The sequence below is a fragment of the Silurus meridionalis genome, chromosome 17 (genome assembly GCF_014805685.1).
Source record: "Silurus meridionalis isolate SWU-2019-XX chromosome 17, ASM1480568v1, whole genome shotgun sequence".
Classification (NCBI taxonomy): Eukaryota; Metazoa; Chordata; class Actinopteri; order Siluriformes; family Siluridae; genus Silurus; species Silurus meridionalis.
In genome coordinates, this window is record NC_060900.1 from 2,465,601 (window position 1) to 2,483,100 (window position 17,500).

The 17,500-nt window shown below is 38.8% G+C and overlaps 1 protein-coding gene across 3 annotated transcripts in view; it reads left to right on the plus strand.

Moving 5' to 3' along the window:
• The window catches only part of kcnip3a (Kv channel interacting protein 3a, calsenilin), a 53,671-nt gene that overhangs the window by 10,628 nt on the left and 25,543 nt on the right, over positions 1-17,500 (plus strand). For all 3 annotated transcript variants that reach the window (XM_046872231.1, XM_046872230.1, XM_046872232.1), the window contains exon 2: positions 8,559-8,733. In XM_046872231.1, the coding sequence (XP_046728187.1) occupies positions 8,559-8,733 (175 nt within the window). The remainder of the gene's footprint in view (positions 1-8,558; positions 8,734-17,500) is intronic.

Below are 17,500 nucleotides of genomic sequence, written 5' to 3' on the forward strand. Positions count from 1 at the left end.
CCTTCTCACACACACACAGACAGACACGCACACCATGCTGCTTCTACACACATTTATTATTCGATATATATACACTTCTCCTCACACACTGTTCAATTACTTATAGACTGCACGGGAAACATCTGATATCTGATATCCTATGGTACTCACCAAAACCAGCATCTACCATCATCCTACTAAACTGTACACTACACCACAAGGACACTGATGGAATTCTGATGCGATACTGTTTCTACTGCCGATAATTATAACCATACATAACTGTAGATTCATAGAACATTCTAGGTTATCTTCCACATATCTGTAGAACATCTGTATATATACCCGGTGTATAACTTTTAGACAGTTGCACATACAATGTACACATCCCTTATTTATATATACTGTACACCATTTGGAAACATTTGCCGCATCATGTAACGAAAAACACAACAAAGAAAACCCAGAACGGTTAAGCAGCTAGAGTTCTGTATCAGACACATATGGGACAATATTCCGCTCCAAAACTTCAGCATCTGATCTCCTCAGTTACCTCAGTATATGGACAGAAGACACAGTGGAAAACATGGCCTTGTCGCTTTTGAGACTTGTCGCTTAATCAAATTTTAAAAATGACCTTACTGGAAAGACAAAGGAAGAGGATGGATATTTATGCTGTTTTCAGTTTTGAATGGCTTTAAAGGTATTTCATTATTTATTTAATTGGTTTATTGATGCATTTCTTGATTTATCTTTTGCTTTATTAAAGATTGATTCATTGGTTGATTCATTGATTGTGCATTAATCAGTTCCTGGACACCATTATTGATTAAGTTATTGGTTTATTGATCTGGTTTAATAAATGCATAATGAGTCAGACAGTGTATCATTGATTGATTTATTGGTTCTTCTTTTCTTTATGTATTTTTTATTGTAATTGAAAATGTTAATTAGAAATTGTTTTATTGATTAATTCATTGATTTACTGGTTGATTAATTAATTCATGAATTATTTGTTCACTAATACAAGGATGCTTCACTTGATTGATTCATGGATTCATTGATTTACTCATTTGTTGATAAATGGATTCATTGATTAAAAAAATGATTGACATAAATGATTCACTGATCATTCATTGATCACGTCTGTGCTTTGTTAATTGATTTATTAATTGATTTGTTGTTTGATTAATGAATTTGTTCATTACTATTTATTCATTTGTTTATGGGTGGCTTCAATGATTGTTTTGCCGATTCAATAATTTCTTTATTTATTGATTGACGATTGATTTATTCGTTGATTTGTGGATTTACTGATTGAATGATTAATTCAAGATTGACCTCATTGATTTACTGGCAGCTTTGATTGGTTCATTGATTTATTAATCAAATTACTATATGATTGAATTAATTGGTTTGCTACATTACTTTAAGGACGGCTTCATAGATTGATCAATTGCTTAATTAAGTCATTAATGTATTGATTTGTTGGTTAATTGGTGGATTCATTGATTGTAAATCAATTATTCCAGAACAAGTTCATTGATTAAATCACTGATTTATCTGTTGATTAATTGGTTTGTTAGTTAATTGTTTATTAACATAAGCATGACTTCAGTGATTTGGTTAATTAATGAATCACAGAATGAGTCAGTGATTCATAGATTGATTTGTTAAATGGTTTTCCAAATGACTCCATTAACCAAGACTAAGAGTAGAAGAAAAAATAATTTGCATATAAAAAAAACCCTAAAAAGTTAAATGTGTGATAATGAACAGGGCGTTGACCTCATTTGAATATTCACACCATGTCAATGCATATTGTCTTTCCGGAAACAAAGAGCTTTGGAGATTGCATGTATTTATATCTTTTTATTTTTTCCATGCGGGGACATTATATAATATGCTCTCTCTCTCTCTCTCTCTCTCTCTCTCTCTCTCTCTCTCTCTCTCTCTCTCTCTCTCTCTCTCTCTCTCCATCCTCCACACCCCGTGGAACGCACAGAAATAGTTATGCAAATTTTCTTTCCTTGCCAAGTCGGTTTATTTGATCTTTCCGCAAACGTCTCACCCCTTTTTATCTCCATACGTCCACTACTTTCTCTCTCTCCCTATATCCTTTTTTTATCCTTTCCAGATTCTGTCTTTCTCTATTTCACTTTCACTTCATTCCATGTTTTTTCTCTCATACAGTGTTCTCTTTCTGACACCTTCTTATTCTCTGTGCTCTGTACATATGACGTATAAGCTGTTAAAAATATAGTTGTTGGGTTTTTTTGTCCAGTCGCTATTTGCGTCGTCAAAAGTGACGCAGGCGGAGTGTCGCGACAGGGAAGCGAAACCGGTGTTGGATTTGCAAACCGACTCCAGAATTTTCTCTTCTTGCATTGCTGCCAGCTGAGATCTTATTATTCATATAAAGCATGTTCGATATTTCTGTTCAAAATATTTCTTTACAAATTGGGCAAATTATTGAATGAAATGAATGTTGAAAAGCAGAAATGTTATCTAGTTGTTTAGGAATCACAAAATTACCTAAACATAAAAAACCTACCAACATGTGGAACAGCCAAAGAAGTGGAGCAACCAACCAACATGAGGAACAGCTAAAAGTATTAAACAGCCAACCAAAATGTGGAACAACAAACCAACATGTGGAACAGCCAACCATGTGCAAAAACCTACTAACATGAAGAACAACCAATTAACATGTGGAACAGCCAAAGAAGTGGAGCAACCAACCAACATAAGGAACAGCTAAAAGTATGGAACAGTCAAACAAAATGTGGAACAACAAACCAACATGTGGAACAGCCAACCAACAAATGGTACGGGCAAACGTGGAACAACCGTCTAAAATATGGTACAGCCAACCAACATGTGGAACAGGCAAACATGTGGAACCACTGACCAACATGATGAACAGCTACATGTACGGAACAGCCAACCAACATGTGGAACAACCAATCAACATTTGGAACAACCAACCAAAATGTGGAACAATCAACCAACATGAACAACCAAACAAAAAGTGGAACAGGCAAACGTGAAACAACCGTCTAAAATAAGGAACAGCCAACCAAAATGTGTAACACCTGACCAAAAAAAGGAGCAGACAAACATTTGGAACAACCTACCAGAATAAATATCAACCAACCAACATGTGGAACAGCCAAATATTTGAAACAATCGACCAAAATGCAGAACAACAAACCAGCATGTGGCTGACCAAGCTGACCAAAATGTGCAAAAGCCAGATATGTAGAACAGCCAACCACCATGAAGATCAAACATGTGGAATCTAACACAGTTTATCATTCCTTGATATATTTTATTATTTTTAAACCTCTTTCTCTCTATCACACCCTCTTTCACTTTCTATTTATAGCCCAGATGGTGTGACGGCGCATTTACACTTCTCCACTCCCCCTCCCTCGCTCTTGTTTTCTGGAAGACAAACGTCGGGTTTTAGGCTTCGTCTCTCTTTCATCTGATCCACCTCACTTCCACAGAGGCGTCTCAGTCTCCTTGCTGGAGATTCTGGATTCTCTTTAATCACTAAGCAGCGGAGAATTAAACTGTGTGTGTGTGTGTGTGTGTGTGTGTGTGTGTGTGAGCAGACACTTGTGCATGTGTCACCGCTCAGCTCGGCTCAGTCAGGTCAGCTGGAAGGACACTGCAGGATTAGAGACGACGATCCCGCTAGACTTCCCCTGCGGTTTTCTAAAGCACACGAGAAAAAAAAGAAGCAAACCTTATGTTCTGTAAACGGGAGATAAACAGACATAACCAGATCTTTTTGCATGCAAAGTTTGATTAAAATTTTATAGAGTTACATCTTCATCTTGCGAAGCAGCCAGAGGGTCTCGGTACTCTGGTGACTGGAAGTCATGATGAATGATGAATAAGTATATTTCCAGAATGTTTTCAGATTGTACTAGTTTTCTAAAAGGCTCTTTTTCACCATTGGTCATGTTTCACATGTGAAATAACCAAACAAACAAACAGTATGTGGAACAGCCAAACATGTGATACAACCAGCTAAACATGTGAGACAACCAGATATGTGGAACAACCAAAAAAACATGAAGAACAACCAAAAAAAACTTAGAGCTTTGGAACAACATGCAGAACAACCAACACAGAGAGCAACCAATAAACATCTAGAACAACTGACCGACACAGAAAACAACCTAAAATGTGAGGCAGCCGGACACACGGAACAATCGAGCCACATGTGTTACAACCATACAAAATGTGTACAGGAAAACGTGTGAGACAACCAACAAGAATGTGGAGCAGCTAACCAACATGTGGAACAACCAACCCTGATAGAGAACAACAGATCAACATGAAAAACAACAACCTATCAACATAAAGAACAAAACAATACCTGTAGAAAGATGCGGAACAATCAACCAGCATGTGGAACAGCCAAATGTGGAACAACTGACTAAATTGCAGAACAACCAAACATGGAACAACATGTGGAACAGCTGAACATGTGGACAAATCTTGCCATAGAAACTATAACCTTAAATACATCCCAAAAGTGATTTGTCTTATGGGTGGAGCTACTGCTGGATCAGACCAATCAGAAATGAGAATACATCAGCACTCCAGTTTTTTTGGCAAGGTCTGCACCTGTGTGGACAATCGTGGAACATTGGTTGAACTTATTGTAAACTCTTTATGAACATTGAATTTCATCTATCAGGGTCAATTTATCACTTCCTGTTCTGTTGGATGCAATTCAGAGGAACTTTGGTCGACACAAAGCACACCATGTTCCAGGAATTCCATTGCCATTATTTGAATATGGGAATATTTTCAATGTTCTGCATTCATTGTTTGACTCTTCACCTTCCATCTTTCCCGCCATTCAGGTTCTGGTTAGCATTTACAGCTCGGTTTGCTCCAGCATTCAACTCGGAGTCGAATCGATGTCTGTGTTTATCTCCACGAGGCTCCTCTCAGGCTGCCGCTGAGATCTTTTGTGCTTTTGTGCGAGCGCATAAAAAGCTTTTTTCGTCGGAGGCTTGGCTGCTTCCTCTCGTATTGATGCATTTTATGGAGTGACTCGGAATAATCGAGAGCTCGACGCAGAGATCTGCGACTTGCCGAGGAGAAAGAAGGTGACAGGAGGATTCCTCCAGAAAGCACACCATCAACTTTTTTTTTTGTAGAGGAGCTGCCATTGTGATTGGCATGTTTAATGAGCGTCTGAAGGTTGACGATGGAGCCCAGGGGTCGTTATACATTTTTTTATAATATAGCTAGATAAATATTGGACAATATTGGAACTGAATTTGGGACTGGATTTGGACTTTTAAGTTGTTGAAGTTTTTTTTTCCTGGATTTGATTCCTTTCAAATTCAGTGTTTCGCTCTTTTTTCACTATGGAATAATGAAAGAAAATAATATGTACTGTATAAAAAAAAGGGACATTTTACTTGGTTATTCATTTCTACAAGTGTCTCAACAAGCCACTTCCTGTTCTCACTATGTTATAGCAGCTGTAAACAGTTGTTTTCTCACCAGCTTTATTAGAAATGATTCCACATTCTCATCTGACTGTTACAACACTCTGGGACTGGAGACTCCTTCCATGAAATGTTTAATAAATTAATGTCTCCTCATGAAATACTTTGCAATACCAACACACGTTTGTTTGTTTTTTATGTGGTCTCTGCTTCTATCTCAAAGTATGTGTAAAGTGTGGTTAAGATGTTGGACTTCACATCAGAAGGTTTTGAGTTCAATTCCCAGCACCATCAAGCCCTCGCCTGCTCGGGTGTATAAATGAGATAATTGTAAATCCCTCTCTGATAAATCCGTCTCCCAAAGGCGATAGATGGAAATGTAATGTTTGTTATATCAGCGTGTGTTGAGATGTTTGATCTAAAGATCCATTAGAGGCTTAACGCTCCCAATGACCCATAGTGTAGTGCTCATTACCCTCATTCTCTCAAATCCACTTCCTCCTTATCTCTACAAATACGCTTCCAGCTCATTTTACACACTTTCATACTGACAACCAAATGAGCTTTAAAATATACAGTTGCTACATTTACATGCAGTCTAATACTCTGACATGAAAAGCTCAAACAGAGGGAGAAAATGTTTTTTAATGAGGTGGATAATCTGTTCAACCCCCTGAAACTCCTGACTTCAGTAATTACTTGGAATGATGTAATTATTACTGTCAAGCTTAGAGGAAATCATTATTACGTAGTTATTCGAGTGAAGGAGTGAAGTCCAGAGACGCCATTATGGAGTTTGTGAGGAGTTTTAAAGTAATATAAAGATAATGTAATCATTTAAACCTGGAGACTTTTACAGTCGTCTTCAGCGTGAATGCTGCTCAACATGCCGATCAACTTACCAACACACGAAGAACACACCACTGACATGAAAAACAACCATCTAACATGTTAAGCAGAAGATCATGTGGAGGAGCCAGAAAACATGCGGAACAACCATCCGACGTGTGGAGCAGCCAACAGCATGTAAAACGAACTATCAACATCGAGAACAACCAACTAACATGTAGAGCAGCCAACAACATCTGGAACAGCCAACCAACATAGAGAACAACCATGCAGCATGAAGTACAACCAAACAATACATGGAACAGCATAACATCTGAACAGCCTACCAACATAGACAACAACCATGCAGCATGAAGTACAACCAAACAATACATGGAACAGCATGACATGTGGAACAGCTGACCAACAGTAATAACAACTGAGCAACATGAAAAAAAAACCCCAAACAACTTGAACAACAACCGGACATGTTCCACAACCGGCCACCGTAAAGAACATTTAACCAACATGTGGAGCAGCTAACATGTAGAACACCCAACCAACATAGAGAACAACCATGCAACATGAAGAATCTGTGGAACAGCCACATTTGTGGAACAACCATCAACATGAAGAACAGTCAGATTTGTGGAACACTCGACCAACACGAAGAACAGCCAAACAACATATGGGATATGACAGAACAACAGAGGAGAACAACCAAACAACGTGCTTAAACCAATCAGAATGGAGACTGATGAGCCTTTTTAACTTTGACACTTTGGTGAAATCAGTAATTACATGACATCCATTATAACAACTCATTAACGCTGCTGTTGTCATGGTAACGCCGACAATAAACGCAGCTGGTGACACACACGTGAACGCGTTTGAGATCGCAAGACGTGCGCGTGCGGTTGGACAGAGATTTCTGGGGTATGGACGATCTGCGGAGACGCGAGCAAGTCAGTGGCAGATAAACACTAATCAGGATGGAGAACGGCTCGGATGTCACTGAGAGGGTGTTATGTAACGTGTAATCATCACGCTGAGGGATTGTCAGTGACCTGACACTACGCATCGTGTCACAGGACGACCGCGGCCTCTGAGGTGCCTGAGCATGATGATGATGAGGATGATGATGAGGATGGTGGGGGGGATTGTTTTATGCTCCGTCTCTTGTTCACAAGCTTCACACACAACTGCTGCTGCTACAAATGAATACTTCAGATGGCTTTCAGTAGAAATCTGTAACCTTATTAGGCTTGTGCTGATATTATCTACATTAGGATTCGGAAGTGTCTGTCTCTCTCTCTCTCTCTCTCTCTCTCTCTCTCTCTCTCTCTTTCTTTCTCTCTGTTTCTTACTTTATCTTTCTCCCTGTCTTTGTCTTTTCTTGGCGCTATGTATGTTTCTTTCCTTCTAAATTTATGTTCTAAATAAATCTAAAAAAAATTGAATTATCTGTCTGTCTGTCTGTCTGTCTGTCTGTCTGTCTGTCTGTCTGTCTGTTCCTCTATGTTCCTTACTTTGTCTTTCCCCTATCTTTGTCATTTCTTGGCTCTATGTCTGTTTCTTTCCTTCAGTATCTCAATTATTTTAAATCTCGTTTCCATATAAATCTCTCCTCATTAACTATCTCTCTATCTTTCTCTCTCTCTCTCTCTCTCTCTCTCTCTCTCTCTCTCTCTGCTCTTTTCTTGGCACCCTGTCACTTTTTCTCTATTTATTTTCAAAATATATTTGTCTCTATTTCTGTCATTGTGCCTCACTATCTCTCTTTCCTCTCATTTTATTTTGTATCTCTGTGTCTCATTCTCTTTTTAACATTATTTCTCTCTCACACTCTCTCTCTCTCTCTCTCTCTCTCTCTCTCTCTCTCTCTCTCTCTCTCTCTCTCTCTCTATTTCTCTCTATTTCAGAGATAGTATATATATTTATATATATGTATTTCTTTTCTTTCTCTGTACATCTCCTTTTCAAATGTCTTTGTCTCTATTTCTAATTGTTTTTCTTTCTCTTACCATATGTGCCCCCCTCCTCCCTCTCTCTCTCTCTCTCTCTCTCTCTCTCTCTCTCTCTCTCTCTCTATATATATATATATATATATATATATATATATATATATATATATATATATATATATATATCTCTAATATCCCTATGGTATCTCTATTTGTGTCTCACTCTTTAACCTGTATGTCTCTACTTAATCTCTTTTGCTAACACTTTTGTCTCTATTGGTTATTCTCTCTCTCTCTCCTGCAGGAGGATGGGAAGATGGTGGATGGAGGGCTGCTGGGTGATGCTAACGGCGTAGGTTCGGGTTCAGTGAGGCAGAAGGACAGTGGAAAATGGCAGAGGCCTCGGTTTACACGGAAAGCCCTGATGAGGTGCTGCCTGCTCCGCTGGATCTTCACCAGCACGGGTCCTAAAGAACAGGGTGAGCGTGTACTGTACATACACACACACACACACACACACACACACACACGCACACACGCACACACACACACGCACACACACATGCACAAACACACGCATACACACACACACATACATACATGCAAGCACACACACACACACACACACACACGTCTCAGTGCTGAACCAAGTTATATCAGATTTATATCAGTGCTGAACTGAATCCTATTCCATCTGTAATGAATGTAGAGGCAAATTGTTAATTTAGACACTTTGGCCTTGATCACACCCACAATATCTTGTGACAGTGTGAATTCCTGTTTGTGTGTGTGTGTGTGTGTGTGTGTGTGTGTGTGTGTGTGTGTGTGTGTGTGTGTGTGTGTGTGTGTGTAATGTATTTTGGCAGGTTCAGTGATTGTAAAAAAAAGGAAGGTCATTAGTGATAATGAGATATTTGTAGATCGGTGGACTTTTATGTCAGAATTCTGTCAGGGTCAGGAGACAGAAGACCCGAAAAAACTACCCACTAACAAGACAATAGGCGCTAACGAGACTTGGGTAAACTCTGGCGACCTCTGGTGGGGAAAAACAGAAAAAGCTAAGAAAGAAATAAAAAAAAAAATAATAAAAAAACGAGCTGGAACCCCCCTCATTCCAGTTTGGAGAGATTACGGAAAATACATTTCAGTCATAAAATCGGGCTTGTTAAAAAAAACGCAGTCAGTAATAAAAAAGAAATTGATCGCAACTCGCCAGTCATGTTGTATTGCGTGATAGATACTGCACAATTAATTTGACGGCCTAGCGTTGTTTTAATTTCGCCTGGTACCGAGCGACGGTAATTGAATTTCGGAGCGATCGAAGCCAGTGTTTAATTTTGTGTGCTGAACGCATCAAGCTCCTGTGTGCAGCACTGAGTTTGGCTGCTTCTCCCTCGGCGTAATGACGGCGTGCTGACGGATATTAGAGCTCGCACAACAGATGGCACACGCCTGAGGCTCATAACGATCGCCACATGCGCATACACGCACACACACACACACACACACACACACACACACACACACACACGCATATACAGACACCAAAACACAAACACCAACCTATTGTACTGGCTTCGGAATAAACTTGGATGTGAAGAACATTAGAACACAAGCGATGACAGAAAGCAGAAGGACTTCTAATTCTGGAGGCTTCATCTGCATCAGCTGTGTTTGTTCAGGTGCAGAGTAAAAATAATGGCACCCTTCCCCTGACATGATTGCGTTCAACCTCATAAATCTCATACGAAAGTGCGCTGAACCAAATCGTAACAGTTCTGAATCAATCACGAAGCGTTCTGTATCTGTTCGGTTCGGTTACTGAGCAGAAGGTCGGGGGGGTTCAAGCCCCGGTATCGCCAAGCTGCCACTCTTGGGCCCTTAAACATGGCCCTTAACCCTCTGTGCTCCAGGGATACTGTATCACAGCTCCCCTTGTGCTCTGACTCCAGTTGTGACAAGTAAAAATTCCCTCTATTTCCCCTTTTTATGTACACATGGACATTTTTTTAAAAATCCCATAATTACCCTCTGAATAACTGTAACCTGAACAGGAAGTTCTGAGTGGAAGGAGAATGAACTACATTTCCTACCCGTCCTGAAGGTTTGTGTGCTTTTTATTCATAACTTTTTATTCATTAAACAGAAAATTTCCACTCAGTGCATGAACAGGTATATAAATAACTAATGTAGCGGTCGACTGATTGATCTGTTTTGCCAATTAATCGGCAAAAATCCAAAATCGATAGTTTTTCCAGGTTGCATTATACAGTACGCGAGCGGCCACTAGAGGCCACTATAATTAATATATTCATATTAATTTAATTTAGCACATTTTCATGATTTCATTTTTCTTTTTTGCAATAAAGTTTAGTACATGTAGCTTTCTGTTTGTTTTTTATATTTTATCAATCCAGTATCCATCGGTTAATTAATCGGGGTTCGGCAAGTATCCAACCTAGCTATCATTATCGGTAAAAATCCTCAACCTCTAAACTGATGCTTCAGCAGCACTGTGTCGTATAGACAAAACAAGAGTTTTTTATACACATGCCTGTATTTGTGCTGCGATATAATGTAATCTATCTATCTAAAAGAATATGACAAAACTGCAGCAGCAAACAGCAAAAAAAAAAAAAAAACAGTTGTCATGGCAACAAATCTGTAAATGCATCCAATATTACATTTGGGTTTTTTGGGTTTTTTTTAATGCCTGTAATATTTAGGAAATGTTTAGTCATGGGCAATTTGGATTGAAAAGGAAAACTCCCGAGTCGTGCCGTTTTAGAAAAGTCATCAACGACATGCGTCTGGGACGAAGCTAATCTTAATAAAGTGGGTTATTAAAGAGCGTTTCCTTTTTCAATTAACGTGACGGCGTGTTAGTGCTGTGTAGCGGCTGGATAAATATTTACAGCAGCACTTATCTCTCTCTCTCTCTCTCTCTCTCTCTCTCTCTCTCTCTCTCTTTCTCTTTCTCTCTTTTTTTCTGTATGAAGCAAGGAATGGCTCCATCTAGGGTTCAGGAAATAGACATTTAAAAATTCTCTGGAATAAAATATAATTTAATATATATATATATATATATATATATATATATATATATATATATATATATATATTTATTTATTTTTTTTTTTTTACAATTGGATGCTGAAAGTATTGGGACGCTTGACTTTTCCAGCCTTATGTGCTTCTTCCCTGAACCATTACCACAAACTTGTGCTGTTCTTTTCATATAAAGGTTGTAGGTTCAAATCTCCAAAAGTGCCTTTGAGCCAAGTTCACTGGAAATAAAGTTTTATGTTGATACACACTGTTGCTTTAGTCATAACTCAGATGAAGTTTTCCTCTGCATATACACGACACAGGCAAAAGTTTTGTGACACCTGATTTTTCAAGCCATGTGTGGTTTTTTTCTCCAAACTGTTACCACAACACAGTTGTACAGAACGTCTTCGGATGCATGACATTATTTTACCCTTTACTTAAACTGGGAGACTCAAACCTGTTCCAGCATGACTATACCCCTGTGCACAACACCAGAACATCTCCACGAAGATATGCTTTACATGGGTTGGAGTGGAAGATCTCCGCTTTAGACCTCTGACCCTAAACCTATTGAACACCTTGACTATGACTGCACCCCAGGCCTCCTCACCTCACCTACATCAGGACCTGACTTTACTAAAGAAGAGTGGAGGATATTCTAACGTTTTATAACATATAAATGTGGAATGTTTATCTCATGCTCAAGTGTCCACAAACTTTTGTTTAGAGAAATTTTTGTCCATGTCACGACTCTGATCAACGTTTTTGGATCCTTTGGGTTGAAGAACGAGAAATGAAAGAGGCTCTGATTGAGATCTTTTACAAATATGATTTTTTTAAAGACACCAGGAAAATTTGTCCCTTGAGGGGACAAAATTAAAAATGGATCAGATGTGCCCTGTACCAGCAATTGAAACTGGAGTCATTCTCTTAATCTTTGTCTCTTTCTCTCTCTCTCTCTCTCTCTCTCTCTCTCTCACTCTCTCTCCCTCCCTCTCTTTCTCTCTCATTCATATGTTACTCAGCTTGAGGGACTTTAGAGAAGTGCTCCACACTCTTTGGATCTCCTTTTTATCCTTGTAAGCAAAGCAATTAATTCGAGGACATTCTGCACTTTTTGGACACGTCTCTGCTCGCTTCCTCCAAAACATGTTCCTGGATAAGTTCTTGCGCTTCACAACGGCAGAGGACGCCACCGTCTGCTACGTCTGCACTGAGATAGGTGACTGAGCTCGGAGATCTGGAGCGTGGACCCTGGATGCCTTCAGACAAGTTTAAAAGGTGGTAAAATCCAGATCTGGTGCTGAGTTTGGACGTGGAGTTGAGCATGGAGGTCCTGCTCAGGTTTAAAGATCAGTGTCAGAAGGAGCTGGGCAAAATGCTGCGCTGTTTCTTCGGCTTCATCAGCGGCACTCTCGCTCAAGGTCAGCACAGCATCACTTCAGTCCATCATCTCTCCTGACGGTCCGGCGTATCTTCTCTGTTTATGGTTTCTCTTTAAACTTTATCAGCACGCAGACGCTGATTGGTTTGGTTTGAGAGGACGCTTTGTTATAGTGCGGAATTCCTGCCCTCCACGATACACGCTTACACTGCATTCTGTCTGTCCTTCCGTCATGCATTGATTTGATGTAAAACTATCTTTACACAGTATAGACGTGTGTCGTCATCCTAAAGGTCAGAACTCACTCTCTGCGCTCTTAGGAAGGTTTAAATTCAGACAATTTAGAGCTTTCTGAAGCTTCATGTTCGTTGGTTTTGCTTTGGGAATGTTTTCTAGACATCGTTTTCTTCTGAAGCTGACTGACTTTCCTCCTATGACACAGTGAGACCGAACACACTATCGCAGTTTTATTGAGCTTGTGAGCTTTCAATTGGCTCACGACACTTATAGTTCTGGTTCAGAGTCTGAATTAGACGGAAACCAGTGCTTCTGGTTTCTGTTCAGGTTTGGAATATTTTCATGCTATTTTACAGCATTTTAAGTTCAACTCTCCTCATTCCGATTTTTTCTTCTTCTTCTACATCTTATTATAATTGCATTTTCATTAATATTTTTCAAACATGCTGAACGACCCGTCCGCAGTATACAGAAACGCAGTAGAACTTCACACATTGGAACCTCATACAGTAAGAATGAACGTCATCACTAAAGCAAGAAACCCAATGAACGCAATTCAACACGTCTCCTTTCACTGTAGCCGCAACTGCACTTTCACATACATCATCTCCAGCAGAAACATCGATATCAACCTCATAACCTGCCGCCAGTTTTTCTGTGCATTTTCACGCTTTTCCTGGGAGATTTGAAATGAAGGCAAATTGTGTTTTTTTTACAGGAAGGTAAACGCAAAAGTATAAAAGCTTCAAGTATAAAAGTCATTATTGAAAAGCCCATCTTGTAAATTTCCTGCGACCAAAATCAATTTTTTTCCTGTGGAATGAACAAACAGCTATTAAATCCACACAAATGTACTTGAGCTTGTGCTACAGATGCGGTTTGCGCTCTCTGATTAGTGCGCTCTCTGACCATCCAATTAAAGGACGCGAAAATGCTGAGGTTATTGTACGCCTGCTAGGTGGCCCCCTAACAGCACTTTACACTACAGGTGCTGATTCTGAAAGGCTGAAATCTGATTGGACGAAAACTTGAATGTATAGACACTCCTAGAAACAGCACAACAGAAAGAAAAGCTATAAAATGAAGAGAATATAAAGTTTTGGGAAGAAATTATATATATATATATATATATATATATATATATATATATATATATATATATATATATATATATATAAATAAAAACAGTGTTTAAAAACATATATAAATAAAAACAGTGTTTAAACAGTGTTTAGTCAGTGTTTAGACCACCAGCACAGAAGGCCATACTGACCCTGACGGCCCACACATACGTCTTTATGTTCTCTTAAGTAGATTAATGGGTAGATGAATTGATGTAGGGTTCAAATCCGGGTCTGTAGATCTTTTTTGAACGCGGTAAAATGAGGATTGTGTTGTTTTAATGCAAAGTGGTAGAAATCTATCAGATTTCATTCAACTGTCAAATAACCGATAGACGCTTCTCTAATAAGAGTAAGAAAAAAACCTCAAGGCTGCATTCGGCACTCCGATCAGAGAGGTGAAGTCAAGGTCAGTGGGGAGTGAATTATCCCAAATCTCTCCGAAATGAAGGCCGAATCCCTGCGGTGAAAAATCAGCAGCGTGAGAGCGGATTGGATCAGCTGCTCGCGACACCGTTATCAGAGCGCTCTTTGTGCGTGTGTGTGTGTGTGTGTGTGATGATGAAGTGCAGGGTTTTAGACGAGTCAATAATGAAGTCTTTAAATAGGAACAGTAAGACTGTTCCAAAAGCCATGCAAATGTAAGAAAGACCTGAAACCTGTGAAATATGTTTGTATCGAAATACCCGATGTGTGTGTGGTAAATTAGTTGCCGCTGTGTTCCCCATTCGTTGGGCGTTGTGCTGATGTAATGGAGGGGCATCTTGTTATTATCGTTCGCATATTTTTTCGACGATGCATTGATGAGAAATCGTGCTTAATAGTAGTTTGGATGTTCGAGGCAAATTCAACCGCTGTGGATGTTCTCCCAGTGTCCCCTGCAGCGGTCACTATTCTGTCAGGTCAGTCAGGTCTCAAATGACACCTCGGAGTCACCCCAGGGGCCTTGTCTTATCTCCCTTGGCGCCAAGGTGCTCTTTTAATGGCGAGAGGAGAAGGAGAAGAACGACGGTCACATATAGACTATATAGACAAAAGCATTGGGACATATAAAGCTCTGACTATATTCAACATGAATGAATCTGAACTCTGACTGCACTCCAGGCCTCCTCACCTTCTCATCTTCATCACTACCTGCTTTTACTAACAGCCTTGTAGCTCAATGAATCTCCACAAATCTCCACAAAATCTGGTGGAACATCTTCCCAGAAGAGTGGAGATTCTTTTAACAGCAAATGGAGACTAAACGTGGAATGTGATGTTCAAAAAAGAGGCACATACTAATCTTATATGGTCAGGTGTCCACAAACATTTGACTCTACAGTGTATCATTGATTGGTCTGATTGAGATGAGTGTAACAGCTGCAGGGTCACATGTTAATGTTTTGGGTTTTTTTTTCAAATCTTTTAAGTGGCTACTTCAAACAGAAACACCTGGGAAGCGAGGTGTGTATGTGTGTATGTGTGTGTGTGTGTGTGTGTGTGTGCGAGTGTGTATTTGTGTGTGTGTTTTGTTTTAAGTTAAAGGTCACGGCTGGACTCGATATGTCTTTTGATGTCTCGTTAACAGACGGGTGCACACACACACACACACACACACACACACACACACACACACACACACTATCATTATCATATGAGGTTTTTTCTTAGATGCCTTTGAAGAGACACAAACACACACACAGTGTGTGATGGTGAAGGTGTTTCCTCTCTCTATCAGTGCCTGGTTAGCTGTGAGTTTGAAGCGGGTCACGTCGTGTTCGTGTGTATCGGTTCTTCTCGAGCTTGGACGCTTCAGTTCAGTTGCAGGTGCACATGGGAAGTGTGATCGCCACGCTGTCTTTTGAGGCTCGTCGCCGTTTCTCTCGGCCCAGATTCCTGTCCGAGTGTCGGCATGGTATGGCTCGATATCAGCGCTCAGGTAACAGGTAGCAGCCTTTGCCAAAACACACACACACACACACACACACACACACACACACACACACACACACACACACACACACACACACACTGATACAGCTAAGAAGACTGAGCAACTAAATAATAATAATTCACACAGATGCAGAGATTTTTCTTTATTCATCATTAAATATTTGGGTCTCACGATTTCTAAATACAATAAGACTTTGCTGTGTATTTATAATTCAAATAAAAATGTAATTCAAATTGGCAAAAAAATTATATACATTAATAATAACGAGTGGATTTTGCATCGAAACTCTTTAGATATAGATAATAAAAAAAATAATAATTAATAATATCAGACAAATAATTATAATTTTCTTTCAATTTTGGAACAAGAGAATTTTTCTATTTATTTCATGAATTAAAATTCTTACATATAAATTGTATTTTTGAGTGAAGATTAAACACACTGTACATGCAACCACAATATACACAAAATATAGTGTGTGTGTGTATATATATATATATATATATATATATATATATATATATATATATATATATATATATATATATATATATAATTTTATTTCATATTTTCTTGTGATAGTTTACAATTCTTTTTATAATTGTAAAATTTTGTAAAAAAGAGGGAAAATTTAGATCTATTTTAATTTATAAATCTATTTTTCTCAGATAATATTTTTTATAATATTTCAGATTTCGGTATCGGAAAAGAAACCGTATTATTGTGTCATCATCTTTTTCTTCTTCGTCTTCTTATTGCCTACCATTGATAAGTAATCCATGACACATCATAGAAACATCATAAATGTTTACCCCATCATTATTATTTTTTTGTGTGTTTTTCAAGGGAAAAGAAATTAATGGCTGCTGAAAATGTTACCGTATTGAAATGTTAATTATTTATATAAACTTTTTTTTAACTGTCGTACATTACAGCACAGTGAAATTCCTTCTTCGTATTTTCCAGTGAGTTTTAAAACGCAGGGGTAGTTATGATGCAGTACGCTTCTACACAGGACCCAACAGGCAACAAAACTTGGGCTTGAACCCTTGACCTTCCAATTAGTAACCCAGAACCTTAACCACTGAGTCACTTCCTGCATAGCTAAATGAGGAAACAATTGTTTATTTATTAACAGTTATGGTAACATATTTGTTACTGCGTATAATATCAGAAATCTATTGCTTTAACTATTACATGCTTCTGTTTGTGTTTTTTTAAATTGGGTCAATATTTTATAGTCTTCAATACAAGGTTAAATTCTTAGAAATGTTTTCAGATGAAATCTGGGTTCAGTACTAAACCAACCTTTTGTCCCACCCAATATCCCTTCCTGTATCTCACTCTGGTTCTGGTGTCCCTCATGGTGTCCTGGTGTCATTTATACATTCAAAAGTGTTCTCGTGGTTTTTTCTGGTCATGTGCAGAGTATGATACACGGACGCAGAACAGTTCAGAGACTCATACAAGGAACCAGAATCGTTTCCTTCCTCATTACGGTCAGCCTAAATGGACAA